Source organism: Pleurodeles waltl, chromosome 12 (genome assembly GCF_031143425.1).
Source record: "Pleurodeles waltl isolate 20211129_DDA chromosome 12, aPleWal1.hap1.20221129, whole genome shotgun sequence".
NCBI lineage: Eukaryota > Metazoa > Chordata > Amphibia > Caudata > Salamandridae > Pleurodeles > Pleurodeles waltl.
This window is the reverse complement of record NC_090451.1, coordinates 619,429,566-619,449,825: the sequence shown is the minus strand read 5'-3', so window position 1 is coordinate 619,449,825 and position 20,260 is coordinate 619,429,566. Positions and strand designations below refer to the sequence as shown.

At 41.2% G+C, this 20,260-nt stretch overlaps 1 protein-coding gene across 1 annotated transcript in view; it reads right to left on the bottom strand.

Moving 5' to 3' along the window:
* The window catches only part of RNF115 (ring finger protein 115), a 109,972-nt gene that overhangs the window by 63,387 nt on the left and 26,325 nt on the right, over positions 1-20,260 (bottom strand). Inside the window, exons 2-3 of the mRNA XM_069217944.1 lie at positions 9,119-9,177; positions 7,648-7,705 (exon numbers count right to left, since the gene is read on the bottom strand). Of these exons, the coding sequence (XP_069074045.1) occupies positions 7,648-7,705; positions 9,119-9,177 (117 nt within the window). The remainder of the gene's footprint in view (positions 1-7,647; positions 7,706-9,118; positions 9,178-20,260) is intronic.

Sequence of the window (20,260 nt, the reverse complement as noted above, 5' to 3'; positions counted from 1 at the left end):
CATATTTCTCAAGTCCAACAGTGAACGGATGCAGTGCTTCCAATCACAGATAACATGTTTTTAACATGACCGTTCTTTCCAATAGAGGAACTTCAATACAGATAATATGTTTTATAATATACGTGAGCAATTAAACGCGCAAGAGTTCACGGAAGCCCTGATCGCTAACATCTTTATTTCAGCTCACAGCAAAGCGTTTAAGTCTATAAAATTAACTGTTCAGGAAAGAGAAACTTAATCAAGGTAATTTTAAATGCAAATATTTATATCACAGAATAATCCATAAGCTTCCAATTAAAGCTTGCACCCAAACACCATCCTTTCTTGAGGGCAATAACAAATTTAAAAAGGTAATTCTAGAAGATGACGATACCCGCAAGACCTAGGAACGTGCACTCTAGACAAGGAATCTGCAGACGTGTGACTGCAAACTATTTGTGAACTACTGCAGACCAGATACCTCCTGGTGGACACGGTCAAGGATTTGCAAGCGAAGAGAATCCTATGCAGGTCTGTGACAGTGATTGACAGTTACAGAGAATGGTTGGCGTGGGTGAAGTGTAATCAAATGGCAACAGGAGCAATAGATTTTAGGTGGGTAATGCGGATGGAGGAAACCCACCAATGAAAAAGCAATAGAGGAAAAATGTGAATGGAGGAGGTTGAAGATATGGTAGTTTAATTCAGGTAAACATAAAACGAGGGAACTCTTCGATAATGCTGTTTCTTTCAAATAACAACTCTGTTCTTCTTTGTAAAGGAACTGCTTTGTTTGAAGAGTAGAAGAGGGTGGAGCATTCCACTTGAAGGTGGAGAAAGTGGAATTCCTAAATATTTATTTCCCCCACCATTCAGTGGAGTACAGGGTAGTCTGCAGTCCATGAATCCCACCCATGGTTCCTCAAACAGACTTTACACTCCCTTCCTTTTTCAAGAGATGTCAGTCAATCTGATGTTTACTCTGGCATAACAATCATGTGACACGGGGGGCCCCACTGCCCCAAGTAGAGGGCATTCCGCTCAAGGTCTATGAATATCTGTTAAATATGGGTGTCTCAGAGGCTCCTCAACATATTCTGCAGAGAACCTCCAATCATTTTTCATTACGCAACTGTGGTCACTGTCATCCAGTGATAATGCCAGGAAATGTTTCCTTTTTCTCTCAAATCAAATACACATATAAATGACTATCTTGCAAAATAACTAGCCTCGCACTGGGAACAGACATCTCAGTAACCATCTGCTCCCTGTATCTGCCTCATCAGGGTAAATTAATTGCAGCCTACAAGTACTCCGCGATGTGTACAACAAGCACAATGAATTCCTATACCATCAGGGCTACCAAAAGCCCCAGCACCAAAAACACCCTTTTCCTTGGCTTTTTTTTTTTTTTTTTTTTTTTAAAGCATTTGTTGTTCAATATTGCTGAAAAACAAGGACAGTTGTGTACATAAAGAGACAAACGCAGGAACTTACACAACAAGTAAGTACACAACAAAGTTTATTCAAACTAGGAAATCTGTACTTCTGCTATTGCCTTATATCTTAAAGGACAGTTTTAGAGAGGGGGGCAGGAACATTTGTTAAACCTTTGTTAATGTCCTTAATAGATTAAATCAGAGAAAATATTCAAATATAGGAAAAACAATGTAAGCATCAGGGGAACCCTTGGTATAGTTTGTCAGTTACTTTGTGCAGCATGCCTGTACCAACCCTTGCATATTCTTGCTTAATTCAACTAGTGGAAAGCCTAAGTGCAATGGCAGCTTGTCCATTACTGCAAGAAGAGGAGTCTGTGGATATACTGGTGGGTAAATCCAGTAGAACTCATACAAAGGTCATACAAAATGTAACCCTAAGGATGCTGATTTTTTACTCCACTCACTCCTGCACAATGTAGTGCACCTGGCCAATAACGAGTTTCTCAGTTATGCAGGAGTCCCTATGACTTACCTTACTCATAAACAAATATTCTAATACTTACTGCTCTACAGCGTGTGACATTAGAACCAACTGTAACAAGATATAAAGCTAAATGGGAAAATAAAACTTGCAACCGTGCACCGACTAGAGAGGGCCACTTTTGATGATGCATTGAACATCTATAACAATGTCTTCTGTTTCCAATAAAGAGCTATGGAGCCCAGTAACAGTGGCCCCACTCAACAGAGCTTTATTACTTTAATTCATTGAGAATGCTAAACATTACAATATCTGTTATTATAATAATTGTTTCCTCCACAAAGACATTTAAACTTAATAACAAGGCACATCCATTCCAGAGAAAGTAACTGGCTACTGTAGTCAATGGGCAATATGTTTCTGCACACGACTAGGATTGGTTATTTATTATTACATTTATGACTAATGTTTACACAGTGTGCAGGAACAGGACATAGTCCAAGTTCTACAGTCTCCCGGTGTGTCTAGCTCACAAAAGGCCCTGGAGTGCCTTTGTCCCTGAAAGAACGAGTATTTCTACTGTGACAGCTTAGCTTCCTCATAGAACGACCACATTCAACAACACAGATACCAGTCAACAGCTGTAGGAATTATGCCAACAAGAGCTAGGTAAGCACTGACACTCACTGTTTCTCGATTATGCTTAGACCCTCATAAAAAATGTTCTCGATTCGCCGGCAGTGAATAGTGTCTGAAAAACACAAATATTACATGTGTCTATCTTTACTGAGGGCAAAGTCCCCAAAAGATTCCAAGTTAATGAGCTCCGGAGGATGGACCAGGTTTTTGTCTCCAATTACTGCTGTTTTGCCTCTTACTGACCTCTTTTCCAGAAGGCAGAACTTCAAATATATAGCTAGCATAAGCAAAGCCAATACATCTTGGCTTTGCTGCAGGACGCCAACCTACTGACTTTGGCACTGCTTCCCTTAAATGGCCACTTAGCAGTGGCAAGGCTAATCAGTCTGGATTTAATGTGCTAGCACATGCAAACTTATTTTGTAGAGGCCCATTTGGCATCTAATAAAAGAATGGTAAGGAAGTTATGTTCTAGGGGAGGGATAAACACAAAATGAGGAAGGCAGGCTATCGAAGAAGGAAGCGAATGAGTGACAATAATTCCAACATGTGCTGAGCAAGGGGCTGGTTGTAAGCCTGTAGTAAGTTTCTGGTATGGTCTACAAAAAGCTTTAGCCTTCTAGACAGCTAAAATCTGTCCAATTCGCAAGACCGAAAATGTAGTCCCCATTACATAAGCACTGGAAGCCATCCAATCAAAAGGAAAGTGAAGAAGCTTTGCTCTAGCAAACACAAGAAGAAGAAAGCAATTAACTAGGAAGCAAAAAATGAAAGTTTGAAAAAAGGCCAACCAATATAAAGCAACAGCCAGTCCAAAGCTCACTTAGTTTTTGGTGGTATGGTTCACAAGAGGTCTTTTGACAACAGAAAGTAAAAGGTTGCCTGTGGGCAAGACCTAAAAACAATTATTTAAAAGTAAGCTATCAGAGAGTGACAAAATGCTGATTTGTTTCTCCCAAATGTTAACTACAGTTTTAGCCTTTGAGGGGTAATAAATGAGTTACAGATGAACCAAAATATAAACTTAATAATACAAATATCTGGGTCTGGTTGCTCAGTGGATTAATGCATCTATTCCAGGAATTTGTACTTAACGTTAGGGTCCCAGACTCAAATACCAGATGGTCTCCTACTCTTTTACCCTTTCAAAGTCGATAAAATAAGCAGCATTTATTGGGGCACCAAACATCTGTTATTTGACGTCAAGGAACCTCAAGGAATGAAAACGCACTTTACAAACACAGGCTATCTGATGTTTGTTCCTACCAACCTTCAGCTGTTTGTAGGCATTCTAAGGAACAGTTATTACTTTCCGTTGAGTTGATGGTACTCATTTTAGCGCCCTCATAAGGATGGAACCCTATTTGGGCATTGCTTCAAATTGAAGTTGGGCTCTCTAGATCACAGCAGATGTTAGCAGTGATTATTTAACATACTGAGCCACCTTACCATCCAGGCTCATTACTCCAGAAAACATAAGTGAAGGATACGTAGAGCTCTATGAACAACCAGTGCCTTGTTGACAAGCTTGTCTCAGCAAAGCATGAAAGGCCATAAACCAAACACACATAATCCTACATAAAAATTAGAAAGATTATTTGGAACACTGGGCACCCAGAAATTTATGGACGTACTAGCTTCAAGACAGTCTGTTGGGCATGTCGCTCCTGTAGGTTCAGGTATTAAGATAATATTCAAAAGAGTGAATGCTTCTGTTCTGGGATTTGCCTTCTAGTGGGGTAACAAAGTTAGGTGCTCACAGCCTCCTGAGAGTGAAGATGCAAGTACCATTCAGAGACAGTGCAACATAACTTTGGGAAAAAAAGAAAAAAAAACTACAAATGGATGTCCTGTCATTTTTTAGTTTTTTTTTTATAAATGTAATATAACGTTCTTTACAATGGATATTAACAGGATTGAAAAATAGAGCATTTGCACAACAAAACTACACACAGAAAGGTCATAAAAGTGCTAGTTGCCCTATAGGTACTCAAGTTCCCTGTAGTACAACAGCAATATTTGATTGCCAAATAGGCCCAGTAACAAAACTGGACCATAGTATAAGTCAATATTAGGTAAACACAATCAATACACATTAACATACAATATTCCTAAGTGTCAGTCTCACTAAAGCAACCGCTAACATTCACACGACAAATCCCTATACAGCCCCTAGTCTCTCTACCCCATGTCCTAGTTTGCCCACTGGATTACTATTGTTACCTGAAGGATATTTCATAAAACTCATCCCTAAACCAACCACCCAAGGAAGATAACAGCACCCCAGAAGACTGTTAGTCACAAGGGTAGATTAGGTTGTAGGTCAAAGACATTTTACCGGCTGGATACACTGAGTGCAGTAGAAGGACGAGGAAGGAAAAATTGAGGGAATTTAATCCTCACAGGCTCCTAACTCAGAACTGGTCATTTGAGGTTACACCTCTTAGGTGTGTGCTCACCCCAAGGATATCACAGGGTTCATGAAATGGAAAAAGGGGGCTTACAAACGCTGAGATACTTAAGAGACAGCAGGAGCTCAGTTTCCTCTTTACCTTTAAACATGTGTAACTTGAGAACAGTTAGAACTTAAGAGAAGAGGACACTCAGTTAAATAAATGAGAGTTGTTCACTTCATGAAAAGACACTCTTTGAAGCTCGCAATAAGTGGAGGTTGTGATGAAACACATTTTGAGCTGAGGCGAATGACTCATGAGTGCCACCAGACTGAAAACCAGATATTCTTAAGTATCTTTTACAGTTCGGGCAGTTGATGAATAGACAACAGGTACCCAGAACACAGTGTGGGATACAGCTAGTCTGTGACCATGCGATGTGTGTGTAGGATGCTAAAGAGAGCGAGTTTCACAACAAATACACTGCAATGGAAAACACCTGAAATTCCGTCAGTACCTGGCCATTTAGTTACAGCACCTTCAAAGTCTCCTCCATTGATGCTGCAGCAGTGTTATGCCACAACACTGTGGTCCAACAACTGACCTACAAAAATATTGAATCCACAATACTGACCACAACTTTACCTACAAGGTAAGCAGATATGGAGTAAAGAATAGTAAACCTATACTTTCCTACATATACTAAGCAGAATGAAATAATGATAGTTGAATGTCTATATTCAATAACCATACGTCAATATTTCAACCATGATAGTGTCACAAACCACCACGAGAGCAGATATCTTCTTGGTAGACCTTACCTGTTTCTGGAACTGAGGTCATCCAATTTACAATGGCAAACTGAAAACTTGCCCGTCACTTCCGCTGGCTGGAATTTCAGTTTAGGCCCAGTTGGAACAGGGTGGGAGATCCACTTTACAATTAGAAGGGCTACCGTCCCTGAATTATGATCAGGCCAATTAGAATTGTGAAGGGCATGTTCTTAAAGGGATTTCTACTTCTAAATCTTTTTTGGGGGTAGGTGGAAGCTAGCAACACCTACTACTCCAAAGTGCTTGTTACCTGTACAATCTTATAGCCACAGTTCCACTTACTGGGCTTAAACTGACCTTCTCTGTTTAAGCCACAACAGCAAAGAACAGGAGAACAGGTGCTGCTTCACCACAAGATGCACAGAAAGTGAAACGCTGGCTATCATTCTAAGCAGCACCCCAGTCAGTCCTGCTTGAGTCAAAAATGAGTCTTTGCCCAGTAGCTCGGGATGTGCAAGTCATTCATAAAATTCAAACTAAGGAATGATAACCTGATACAGCAATAACATCTCTGCAGTGCAAGGACAAGGCACGGTGCCAATAAGTAAATGGAGAAAAGCGAGCCACTGTGTAAACCGCCATTGTGGCGGTCCTTTGACTGAAGCACTAAAAGGTCTTCATTTCAAGGATACGAAAAGCACACCACAATATCCTTACACATAACAGCAAGTTAAGATCTCCAGGGTGTTCGTGGTCAAATGTAAAAATTAACTATTACTTCAATGGTTGGTGGCAATGATAAAGTAATTTAATTTCCCTACAGCCTAGGCTGATGGAACAGTGCTCACTTCCCATTATCGTTAGGGTGGGCTTCTTCAGTAGAGTACAGTGTTGTAATGGTGGATGATTATTCGAGGACCATGTGGAGAACATGTTTGTGGAAGGAATTGCTATAGTAGTTTTCCAAAGCAGGGAAAGCCGAGATGAGGCCGAAAATGTATATGTAGGCAGAGTGGGATGATGCGAGAGGCATATATAACCCAACAACCCCAGTGCTAAGAGGTAATCAACTGTACAACCTGGATAGGGCACCTTGGGTACACACTGCTGCAAAGCATAGTCTGACGATGGACCGAGTGTGAGCAGGCAGCTGAGAATTACATACTCTCCTTCAATATGTACTTTGTATCTTTCAAGAATAAATCTTGATAGATCTAGCTCCAGTGCCACTGCAAGCTACAACATTCCATTCTTTCTGTACAAGTTTATTGTATAAAGTGTGTTGCTGCATCCTTTCTCTACCTTCCTGCCCCTGACATCACAGTGACTTCTAGGATCACTTGAGAATAAATTCAATCTAAAGAAAACTGCGATGATTCAACATCAAACCATCCCTGTGGTAAAAACACCCCACACAGGCGAGGCAAGTCTTTTAGGTTTACACGCTCGACAGGGTTCAGTACACTCAGTGCACTTATGCACCCTATCCTTGCTATTCTACAGCTATTTATGAAATATAACAATAGAAAAAAATTAGTTTGCTTTAGGGATTTGTTACTATTCCTCATCATTGTCTCGGGCTTGCATTTTTTCTTTTATGAGCTAATAAAACAAGTGCCTGAAGCTATTATACCACTGGACATCTAATATTTACTAATCTTCGCTCCAAGTCTACATTTCCTAAACAAGAAAGACTGTAAAATGAAAATGGTGCCAAACAGTTGCATTAGTGTTGTTTACACTAAGGGTCTTATTTAGAGTTTGTCAGACAGGATACTCTGTCTAAAGACAACAGATGCTGTATTGCCAACATTAACTGCCAACCACTAACATAAACATAAACTACGTTTCTGACAGAATACTCCAATAATCTTTAATTAATGTCATTTGTCTGAATGACTACCTGCTGGAAAAATAAAAAAATAAAAAAGTAAACGTACTTCTGCGAATTGTGTTGATGGATTGTTGTCTAGCCCGTTTCCACCGGTATCTAGGAAACTGAAAAACAGAAGGCGTCAGACTCGTTAACACAGTAGATAATACCTTTGCTTATTCAACTATCATAGTTAGCAGAACTTTCCACAACATCAAAATAAGACTGTTGGAAAACTAGATGCTTAGTTCATAAAAGCAAAACTGTTAGGGGAAATTTATGAAGTTCTTCAAATTGATTTGAAAAATTAAGGGATACAACATGCTCATCTAAAACAATACTTTTTTCTTTTAAGCAGCAGGAGACATTTTATAGAAATCCAATTCTGAATAGAAGATTAGGACAGGCCTGTAACAAGTAGTGTGCAATTCTTTACCAACCAGCAACAGAAAACAAACTGTAAGCAGAAACAGGATGTGAACATTGTTGGAATTAATGTGTGTATGATAAAAAAAAATTATAATTAGTCCAGCTTTCTCACTAAATCTAGCACAAAAGAGTAAACGTAGGTGTGCAGGAGACTGGCAATTGTTGATCTCCATAGTGCTATTCTTACCCCCTTTCATACATGCATCACCCAAATAGTTTTATTTTTATTTTTTTTAACCCTTTACATTCATTTAATTCATCAGAAAAAAACACGACAAAGCATTTTTTCCATGAAGGAATTACAACAGCTAAAACAAAGTGACCTCATAAGAAGTTGAAAGTACAGCATTTTACAATAATTAGTTTCTGGTTGCTAATGGAAGCACACTGGTTCTAAAGTAACTGAAAAGAAAGCAAAGGCAGGGTGACCATGTCCCACCTCATTCCACAACTAATGTGCAATGTTTCCCTCCTGCTCTTCCAGTTCTCACTTGAGGAATGCCTGATTAAGACGACATTATCAGCTCACTCCCAGTGTTTATATTAAGTTATGCAATGAATAGTATGGTGGATAGTCCTCTAGTTTTATTTGCATAGAGGCAGAGTATACATTTGTGTTTATATTCCTCTACGTCATTTTGACAACGCAAACATTAAAAAGATGGACTTAACACCGCTGTCCGCCTGCTCACTTCGCCCAAAGAAAAGCCAAGTTGTATCAACGGTAACAGCACATCTACGGGTGGTCACCACAATGTACCTTACAAAGCTGCCCGGTAAAGGATTCCTTTCTTCCATTCTGTCTTAAATATTCCTTTCCCTCGTTTAACTCGTCTTTTAGAGTTTTGCACTTGGATCTTAAAGAAACATTGTTAAACACGTGAAAAAAGAGCTGAGGCGAATGACTCATGAGTGCCACCAGACTGAAAACCAGATATTCTTAAGTATCTTTTACAGTTCGGGCAGTTGATGAATAGACAACAGGTACCCAGAACACAGTGTGGGATACAGCTAGTCTGTGACCATGCGATGTGTGTGTAGGATGCTAAAGAGAGTGAGTTTCACAACAAATACACTGCAATTGAAAACACCTGAAATACCGTCAGTACCTGGAATCCTCTGTTACTTCCTCGATAAATCCGGACTCGCATCTGGGGCAAATATATTCCTGCAGCAAAAACGAGAAAGGATCCTGTTTAGTGAGAATGCGAACTATGCAGTTTCAGTCTAAATAAAATGGATGCGTTTACTGGGAAGCCAAGAATAGCAGCAGCAACAGGCCTGTGGCGTGAGGAACAGTACAACCCCCCCCCCCCCCCCCCCCCCCCCGCGACGTGGAGACACAGAGGAGCGGCGGCGCTTCGCTCCCACTGACGAGAGCACAGATCTCTCCACAGTGCGGGTGCTCCTGGGGAGGCTCAGGGTGCGTCGAGGGGGAAATGCCTTCCACGCTCAGGCCTCAAACCTCCGGAAATAGTGGCCTTTTGGATTCTGTGGGCACGGGGCGAAAACTGTGCGCCCTTTGCGGATGATTGATTTATAAGCACAATCACAGGGCAAGCAACCAGAAAAGCACTTAAGAAAACAATTTCGGACACGAACGAATCGGGGTGTTTATGGACTTGTTTTCAATGAGGCTTTTGGAGGAGGAGGCCATGTTTACTTTACACAAGCATTGCAAAAGACAATAGTTCTGGGTTTAACGTGATAACCTATGCACTGGTAGTGCATTAGACTCAGACACAAGAGAAGGAGCAGGAGCGGACACAAAGAGCTATAATTGTAAAGTAGCCCCTCACGTAGTCCAAGTCACGTGGGTGGATGTGGAAGGATACATCCAAACAGCAAAAAGCGTTCGATGACAGAATACTCAACTGCACTGGACTGGACCAAGACTTGATTGACATAGTTTCAAGTCAAAGATTGAAATAATCGGGTCTTAAGCAAGTCAGAGGTTAGAAGGAGTGGACCCCATGCCAGACTGGTCACAAAATAGGCATACCCAAGCACAGCTCACATTCCACTTACTAACAATATATACACATGTAATGATCTTTTTTCAGGCCACTTTTGGAATGTGCTCACTTCGAGCAACAGCCTAGTTAAAAGAGGGGGAACGGTGGATCGCAAGCAACAATGCTAAGTATCATTCTAACTAATGCACATAGAGTATTACACCTACACGATGATCATGTTTTGCGCCTTTTCTAGGGTCCTGCTCCTAAACTCTAACTAAACATCTGCTTCTGCAGCATAACACCCAGTTGGTCCATGGAGTTGGCACCTGGTAATCTACGTGGTGGAGTTTGTGAAACCAGTTATTTTGAATTAAAAGTTTTCTTTTAGCTAGTATCTAAAAACAGCTTTCCACGTAAAGACACGGTTCTGTGATGGACATTTCCTTACAATATATACCGATATTTTACATCAACCTTAAGGTGATATGACAGTATCTGCCAAATCCTTACTTCCTGGTTGCTTACTACAAAGAGAATCACTCAACTGAAGAATACCGACGTTAAACTTTAATAACAATAAGATATATGAAAATGTATAATGCAAATGGCCTCTAATTCATGAGTGGTACAGATTATACTTCAAAAAGCAGCCCCCAAAAGCAGTCAGGAAAACCCCTTAAATAGTTTCTCACAAGATCACAGTGCATTCACAGAAGTACCAATGCTCATGTACAAAAAGGTGAAGTGGGTGTTTTAGCACTCAGATACTGAAGTTTTGCTTACCTCCGTGAGCTGTCTTTAGGTAGATAAATAGGTTATTTCAGTCTAGGCCTATTTAACATAAAAATGGCCTAATTATTCACTGGTGCCATCAATTTAAATAATGTACAAGAATCCAATAATCAATCACCGGGCCAAATGCATTAAAGGAGATGCAGTCTCATATATCATGCGCAATGCATATCTATCTATATATAGATGATATATTATTTATTATATTTAAGTCAGAATTTCCATAGGCAGAGCCTTTTTGTTTTGCTCATAACTTTGCTGCCATTAGATGAACTTTAATGAATCGTTGCAAAAAAAGTTTATCCACCTCAGTTACTTCCTGGAAAGATTTACTCAGATATGTCACAAAGGTGGCAACAAAAAGTGGAATCCTAAAGCATTGATTTCCCCATGTTAAATTCGAAAGGAAACTAATACAGAACTAAATGCTGAAAGGAATTACACCAACTTTGGCAACAAGTTAGAAAGCATGCTTACAGCAATTTGAGGGGGGTCAAAGAGTTAGATGTAACTGGATAGTTGGTCATACAGGAGTACTGTGCTACTGGAAATTAAAAGATAGGGCCCTCTGACAGCCCGAGCAAGCTTCTTCTCTATTAAGAAAGGCATGGCTGTAGGCCAGGCCCAGTAGCCAAACAGATTTGCGCTCAGCTCAAGGGCATGACCAGAAAAGGGTTGGGCACAGGGCCCGATTTTACCCCCTGTTCAGTTGTCCGAATATGACAAAAACAGAAATTTGCTGAATAAAAAAAAAAAAAAAAAAAAAAAGGTTAAAGTGACATTATAGTTAGGTATGATAATAAGACAAAAAGTATCGTTAAAAAAAAAAAAGAGACACCAGAATTTACCAGTTATAATTTAATGAGTCAACTAAAAATTGCGCCCGCTATGCGCTGCTTATGACCTCACTTATTACATCACTCGTGACATGTTAAATGCCATCACTAAACCTCCAGAGTCACTTACCACATACTGTTAGTGTGAACACGTCCGGGTGGACTGCATGAAAACAGCTTGGAGTCCTGAAGGCAAGTCAGGTTGAGCACAGTGAAAGTAATATGGTCCACCCTTTACAAATCAGCAGAGTTTGGGCTGCAAGTGTAACTCCCCGTTGAACCAGGTAAAGGCTGATGCACCAGAAGTAGGCTGAAGAGGTATGTTTAAAAATAGGATATGGGTTAAATCCCATGCTTGTTCCAAAAGATCAGTGAGGAAGGTCGAAGCTCCTATTGCCAATAGATATTCACTACTGGATGCCCTGTTAAGTAGAATTAATATAGTGCTGTTGATAAATTCCATGAAGCAACACTGTTTATATGATATGGATGATTATTTCAAAAACTTCTCTGAAGATTTTGAGGCATTGTAGGTTGTTGACTAATGTTGAATGCAGCTGTGTCCCACTTGGTGGGGGTTTATTCCACACTGGTGTTGTAAGTACGGCCCTATGGCTGCAGGTCACTGTGCCCCTCTCCGGAACGCATACCTGTAAACCTCATTACTTAAAATTGTGGGTCATGTGAAGTCTTTAAGAAGGAAATACCATTAAGCCCACAAACTCTATAGGTCGCTGCTACAATGACTAGACGGTATCATCGGTCATCATTCAACTTGTCACAAGTGATGTAATATGTGAGGTGATAAGCAGTGCACGATGGGGGCACAAGGATAGTTACCTTAGTAAACTATAACTGGTAAGTTTCAGTGTGGTTTTGAGAAATTAGTTTTTATCTTATTTCAAAACTGAACTATAAAATCACTGTAGCCATTGTAGTTTTTAGTGAATACAGTACTCACTTACATATACACACATACATATATGTGTATATAAACTACTGGTGGTTGCCAGCAGGTAGTTCTAGTTAGGACCATGTTTCCATGGTCTTGCCTATATCTTTGGCACATTTTGACGAATTTTCACAGTATTCCTCCCCTCCCCCCAACCCCAAAAAAATAAAAAATGCCCCGATTATTCTTATTGCCCAAGGAAAGTTTTGGGGTGATCCGTCAAGCAGAGGCAGAGAAAAAGGTGGGAGTCAAAAGAGTTGCGTTTCCCATCTTAATTCTTACAGGATCTTTGGATGAAATGACACCAAATTTGGCATTAAGCTAGCTTTCGGTATGCAGATTGTGCTATTGCTTACTTGGTGTAAATCTGTGCAGTAGTTTTTGAGAAATTAAAGGGAAAATATATTTGTATATCTGAGGTCATGAACGCATGCACGAATAGAAACACTGTAATTAACTGGCCACAACCTGAGCAGAAAGTTGAAGCTGCCATTTTATGTTACGGGAGAGGGCCCTTGGGGCTAAAAAACAAAATGAAAAGTAGCATAAGAAGTCAGGGAGGAAGTACCCTGTCCCCCCCAACAGTGTGATATAGGGGTCAAATTATGGGTTTAAAATGATTTTTCTTCACCATGTGCAATATTCGTGATTAATGGAGATTAATCATGAATAAGCAAAAAAATTAAAAATAAGAATTATTCATAAACTAATTAATTCACTCATGCATGCACTCAGACTCATGCGGCCACTCAACAAACCCACTCACTCATGCGCCCACTCAAACTCACTCAGACCCTCATGCACCACTCAAGACCCACTCAGATTATCATGTACCCACTTTCACACCCGGACACACGCACACCCAGAGACACCTTCTCACACCTATTCTCACAAGATGAGAGACAGAGAGTACGGCTGTGTAAGGTGGGGGGTTGGGTGGTTATGGGGTTTGGCTTCAGGGCCTGGCCACAGGCCGGGCACTGCGGACAACCCCTGCTTCCCACAGCCAAAGGTCGTGCACAATGCAGGTTTGGATTGGTTATCAGGGGCTGGCTGCAGGGCTGGCCAAACCCTGTTGCACATGGCCGAAGGCTGCGAGTAGTACGGGGTTGGGTGGTTTTAAGGGTTGGTCTGATTTGGCCCGGCCGCAGGCCAGGCCCTGCAGAAATCTCCTGCTGCCCACGGGCAAAGGCTGTGCACAGCTTGGGGTAGGTTAGTATAGGGGTTGGCTGTGATTGGATTAACATATAGTAATGAAAATTACTTTGAATAAAAAAAAAAAAAAAACATAGAAATGCACTCAAAAGACCAAAGATTACAGGGACGTTATAGTTAGGCTCACATTTTAAATGTGCAAAACCATATAAAATCACCTGTTATAGTTGGAGCTATCTCAAGTAATTATAACACGTGCCTTAAGGTAACAATAACTCATGCCCTCGCCACGCAGTAATTACCCAACAAATTACGGCACTCATGACATATTTGATATCACTGATATCAATATAGTATTTTCAGCAACATCTTTCACACAGAAAACTGCATGGCGGGGGTGCGAGTTATAGTTAACCTTTTCAGTGAACAAATATATATTATATATAATGCAAATACATTGATATAAGGAAGTAATAATATTTCAATCAATACACCCAGACTTAAAATCATAAAGGATCAAAAACAATCCATAATAAGTGTAACATTTAATTTTAAGGATCAAGGTCAAGAAGTCAGAGAATCAATAGCAGTCGGTTACCCTAATGAGATGGTCCTCATAATAGGTTGTGTTAATATATCTAAACTGTAAGAAGAGTGTTTTCATTTATTAATATGGTCGTTAGGTACAGGTTGGTATTTACGAAGACAGACTAGTTTGATATTTTTTAATGTAGTTTTTTTTATTTATTTTTTAAAGATGATGTTTTGTGGCTTCAGGTTGATTTGATAAAAACATTTTTGTTTTTTGTGTATAGGGTTGACTTTTTAGGAATTGGGTAGTGTCTTTCTGAAAGACAGTCCTTTTGTATGTTAATCACGGAGACCCTCACAATATGGCTGCCATCGAGGGCTACGCAGGTAAGTATACATAGGAGTTCTACCAAACTTACGCGTCATTAAGTATAAAGAGAGGAAGTTACTCCTTACACACGTGAACATTATCCTAGCCCTGGATTTTGAAACAGGAGGCAAATATCAAAGCAACGACTTCAGCGCTTACTACGATTTAATGAACAGATGCTTCAAACTCCCTCTTTGTTAATGTTATTATGCTGCGTCAGGGTTTGTGATTTTTGTAAATTTGACTGTGCTGTGACGTATGGACGCTTTTAACTTTCCTCAGTGCTAACTGGATGGCACTGTGGCAATGCTTTTAGGTCTTTTTGATTTGACGGTGCTGTGCCATGGTTGAAACAGGCGGGAGAATCAGGAGTATATACCAGGTGTCGGTTTTGGCACCCGAGAGTGTAATTTGTTAGAAAGTGGGCATTGTATGGATACTTATGGCTCGTACTATGAATGGTCTCCGCGAGGTGGTTAAGGCGTATGGCTATTTTATGTCTGATTTAGAGGTTAACAGCAGCAAGTCCCACTTTATGGTCTGTGGCAAGCCACTGAGCAAAGTGTGTGCTTTGAAGATTAATTATCAAATTATCAGCTGTGTGCAGGAATTTCCCTATCTAGGGGTAACTTTTGATGACAAAAGAACATGGAAGCCCTGCATCTCAAGGCAATGTGAGCGATTAAATGCAGCTGTAGGAGCTACTTTTAAGTTTGCTTCAAGAGTAGGGAATAAGCATATAAAGCCTATGCTTGAGCTGTATAGACGTAAATGCCTTCCGGTTCTTAAGTACGGGGCATCACTCTGGAGCTATTCGGGTAGTTTGGCTCCCCAGGCAGAGGAAAAATCACTTCTACAGAGGGTTACTGGGCATGGGACAAAATATTTCCGGGTTTTGCCTTCATGAGGAATTGGATCTGGAGTGTGTGGAGGATGGTGTTAAGATTGCGCCTCTTCTGCTGTGGATTTCCGTTTGGTCAAATGATTGTGCCTCCCAAAATAGGGAAATGTTGCGTGATTGTCTGACATGTGATCGAGCTTTGAATACCCCGTGGTTGGCATGCATAAAAGAGACCACCACATCCCTTGGCCGCCCAGAAATGTTTAATGCACCACAATGTTTAACATGTATAGATAAAAGTTGGGTAAAGGATAACTTTAACATGTTGGGAGCAAAAAGGGAGGCAGAGGAATTAAGGAAACCAAATGGTGAGGGATTTTTTAATACTAAAGCTGCAGGCAGGTCCGGCAATGTAGCTTATGACTGTACAAAATGTTTGGGAAAGGTCACTCATTACTCACTTTCGATTAGGTGTAATTAGAAGTAACCTGTGCTTCCCGTTTGGCAAGTATGATTTGAAATCCATACAAATTTGTCCGTATGATGGGGTGTCTTTACAGTCTTTAATCCATTTTACCATGTTTTGTGATTTTTATGCACCTTTAATACGAAGATTTTTACTTCCCGTATTGAAAAAAAAAAGGGGTTTCATGCAGTATCGCCCAGCCTACCTGTGGTTACGTATGGTCCCTGATGTGTTGGTGTGCCCTGGAGGTGGGGTCTTTATTAAAAGGGGCAATAAGCTGGTGAAACAGTAAACATTTTTACTTATTAAATATTTTTATTTTTTTTAATTATAACTGTAAATGAAATAGGAAGCTTTTAAGATTTTAAATATGCAAGTTTTTACTTTAAAAAAAAATGTTTGTATGTAAACTGCTATGTATATAACCGAATAAAGGATTGATGAGGATTACATACTTTCTCAGTCCTGGGCTTTTCTTTCAATCTGACTTCAGATGTAACCAATCTCCTTGCTGCCAGTCTGGATGCCTCAGCGTCAGCAGTTTCTTGGCCCTCCCCTTTTCCTTTTCCCTTGAAGGCTCCAGGTCAGGGCTTCACTTGTGGTGTAAGATACGGGCTTGTTAAGGGTGTGACCTATCCAGCCCGGCGTCTTTTCAGGATTCAAGGGAGTAGGAAAGTCTGCTGCCATATGTCGCTGTTGCTGATAGTGTTTGGCCAGCAGATTGGGAGGATTCCCCTCAGACTGGTGTGGATGATGGTCTGGACTTTGTTGGCGGTGGTCACTGTTGTTCTCCAAGGTTCTGCTCCATACAGAAGTACTGATTTTACGTTTGCGTTAAAAAGCCTGATCTTGGTTTGCAAGTATATAGAGCTCCAGATCTTTAGCTGAATGAAGGCAGCTCTTGTTTTGTCAAATCTTGCCTTGACATCGGCGTCTGCGTCGCCCTGCCCGTCGATGTCATTGCCAAGGTAGGTGAAGGCCTCAACCTCTTCCACTGCATTGTCTGTAAATGTAACTGCAGTTGTGCTGGCAGTGTTAGCCTTCAGAATCTTGTTTTTTCCCCTCTAGATGTTGAGGCCAAGTTGTGCTGATGTTACTGTCATTTGTTGGTTTTCTCTTGCATCTGCAGATGGGTATGGGAGAATTAGGCCATGCTGTGTGCCAAGTTCGGGTCGTAAAGCTGCGTCCAAGGTGTCCACCACTGGATCCTACTACTCCGCACTGAGGATGTCTTCATGTTCCAGTCTATGGCCAGCAGAAAGGGAAAAGGTAAGAGCAAACATCCATGGAAGACTCCAATCCCTCGTAAGAGTTCCTAATGATCCTTACAAGTTTATCTGGCACACCACATTGGCGGAGGAGTTTCTAAAGGGTCTCTGTCCACGCTGCTGAATCCCTTCTGATAGTCAATTAAGTTAATAGAGGGGAGACCTCCATTCCATCGACTGCTCAATGATCATGTGAAGTGTTGCACTAAGGTCTGTGCAGGATCTATCTTTGTGAAAGCCATCTTGCTGCCTCACAACTGAGCATCGACTTGTTTCATCATTCTGTTCAGGATGACTCTGTTCAACACTTTGCTTGGGGTTGACAAAAAAAAGTTATCCCTTTGTAGGTTGCACAGTTACTTGGGTCACCTTTCTTGGGGATCTTGATGAGAAATCCCTCATTCCCGTCTGATGGCACGTTTTATTTTTCCCAGATCCTTCCAAACATGGGGTAGAGCATGTCTACTGAAGTTTTAATGTCTGCCTTCAGGGCCTCTCAAATGCTTGATGGCTTGCCGTAGTTCTTCCTTGGTTGGTTTGCTGCAGTCAACAGTTGGCAAGTCCTGGTCAGCTGGCAGTATGTCTGGTGGAGACTGCTGCAGAGGCTTGTTCAGCAGTTCTTAAAAGTGTTCTACCCACGTTCATATTTGGCCTTTGTTACTCATGATTGTCTCCCCAGCTTTGCTTTAATATGTTTTTCTGGCTTGCGGTATCTGCTGGAGACTGTCCTGGTTTGGTCATAGAGTTCTTTCAGCTTTTCATGGCTTGCTGCTTCCTTGAGTTCAGCGGCAAGACTATCAATAAGTCTTTGCTTCTTTTTTTAAGCTTGATTGTTTTTTTGTTGGTGTATTCACCTCAAGCTTTTGCTGCTCTTGTTCTGCTGGTGTTGACTGCAGCTTTCTTTTCCTTTACCTCTTGGATTATGTGGAGAGTCTTGGTGGAGATCCATTCTTAAGTTCTTGGGACCCAGTACCTCCTGGCAGGTTGATGTCATTGTTTGTTTGATGTCCCATCAACTTTCTACTTGGTCTTTTTGTCATACTCTAATTCTTGCAGTGCTTGAAACATTTTACTGAGGGTAATGGAGTATTTACTCCATTTCTGTACAGCTTTGAGGAGGGTGGCGTTATATTGCTTGCTTTGGATTGTCGGTTATATTTTTGCTTGCTTAAACTGTACAGCAGAAAGCAGACCGAAATATGTATGTAATCAGGAGGTTAACAACTGTATTAATGGAATGAACTCAATTAGGGGTGGAGAAAAGGAGTCACCATCTCTTAATAGAAAAGTAAATTAAAATGCAGAATAATTATTACAGTGAAACCTAAAAGTTCCTTTGTTTTGAACAAGAAAATAAAAATGCTAGAGCCCTTCTTGCCTTCGTCACTTTCACAAGTACAAGGAGGTGGGAAGGCGGTGGCAATCTGTTTAAGTCCGAGAAGAACAGAAAGCATTTATTTGGTTTACATTTTCACGGAAAGGTTTCCTAGTGTATTCAGAATAACACAAAATTCTGCTTGAATGCTTGGCAATTTTGTAGGATCTTGGGTGCCTACCAGGTAGTGGGTTTGCTCCCCAAGACTACTACGGAGTCTGGCACCGCCAAGCACTTTGCTCAGTTCACACCATTCTGGATCAGACATGACTAATATTTATCTCATGGACCCTGCAACTGGGCAGTCAGATAATACGCCACCCTCTAGCTGTCGCACAATTTTACTCAAAGCCACTCCCCTCCCTCCCTTACTCCAGACCAGTTAGATAACAAGAGAATAGCATGTGCTACTTTCACATGTACGTCTACCTAATCTTCAAACATGAACTATCCACCAATAACTGTAAAAATGTCTAGTTGTAAATTTTTCTTCTGCTGATTTTTGTGTTCTGCTTAGATAATTAGAACATCAACGGAAAATATGTTTGGGGTACCTCACACTATATTTGCACATGTACACCTTTATTTGGATACTAAGGCCCTCATTCCGAGTTGCCAAACTCAAACTGCCACCTGACCGCTGGTGCATTCAGGACACCGCCAGTCGTATTCAGACTTCACTGGAGGGCCGGCCTGTTGGCCCTGCGAAGAGGGCCTTAACATCGATGCCAGCTCGGAATCGAGCCGGAGCCAATGTGGCGGTGCAGCGGGTGCAGCAGCACCAGTTGTGCATTTCACTGCCCATAATTCGGGCAGAGAAATGCGCAACGGGGCTGTGCAGGGGGGGCTCCGGCACCCACATTCCACCAGCTTTTCCACAGCGGTGTGAACCGCCATGGAAAGGCTGGCGGAATGGAACTCGTAATCCGGCAGGCAGTGCTGCACTGGCGGATTACAACTGCCGGGACCGCCAAGCTGGGGTCCGTCTCTGGCATGGCGGTATTCCCGAGGTGTTTCGGCCACGGTCAGAATGTGCCACTACTGCGGCAGTCCGATGGCCATCCTGGGTCTGTCTGAAGACCGCCAGCCTCGGAATGAGCACCTAAGTGTCTTGATGTGTGCAGCTAAGCATACTTCAAACCCCTTGCACCTGGAAGGCATTCCTTGGAGGTTTTCCTCTGTTGCTCTGCTCTTTCTGGAGAAAAGTGGGACACACCAGTGTGTAGGCAAGATGTATTTAAATTCAGTACTACACAATGTCTGAACTCACCTCCCTTCATGTATCAATCAGCAGGAACTATCAAAGCAACTGATTTTCCACTGTCATGACCAAGCTGCAGAACTACCTGGGTCTTGTACTATCATAAGGGCAGTAGGAGCAGTACTGGAAACGTAATTTCCACTTAAAAATGCTTTCTTTTATTTTTTGTACAAGGAAGTGTATAAAAGGCACACTGAACATTTCTAAGCTTGAAATGTTATTAAATGATTCAAACAAATTCTCCTTCCTTTACAATTATATACATCATTTTATTTTGTATCTGGAAGACTTGCAACACAAAGAGGTTGGCCCATATGTTTTGCTTCTTCAATGCAGCTGGTAGCCATTTTTTGATAGGATAATGGACTTGGCATTTTTGAGAGAGACCTACTGATCAACTGGTTACCCTCTATGGCTTTATCCTGCTGACTTCAACTCATTCATCT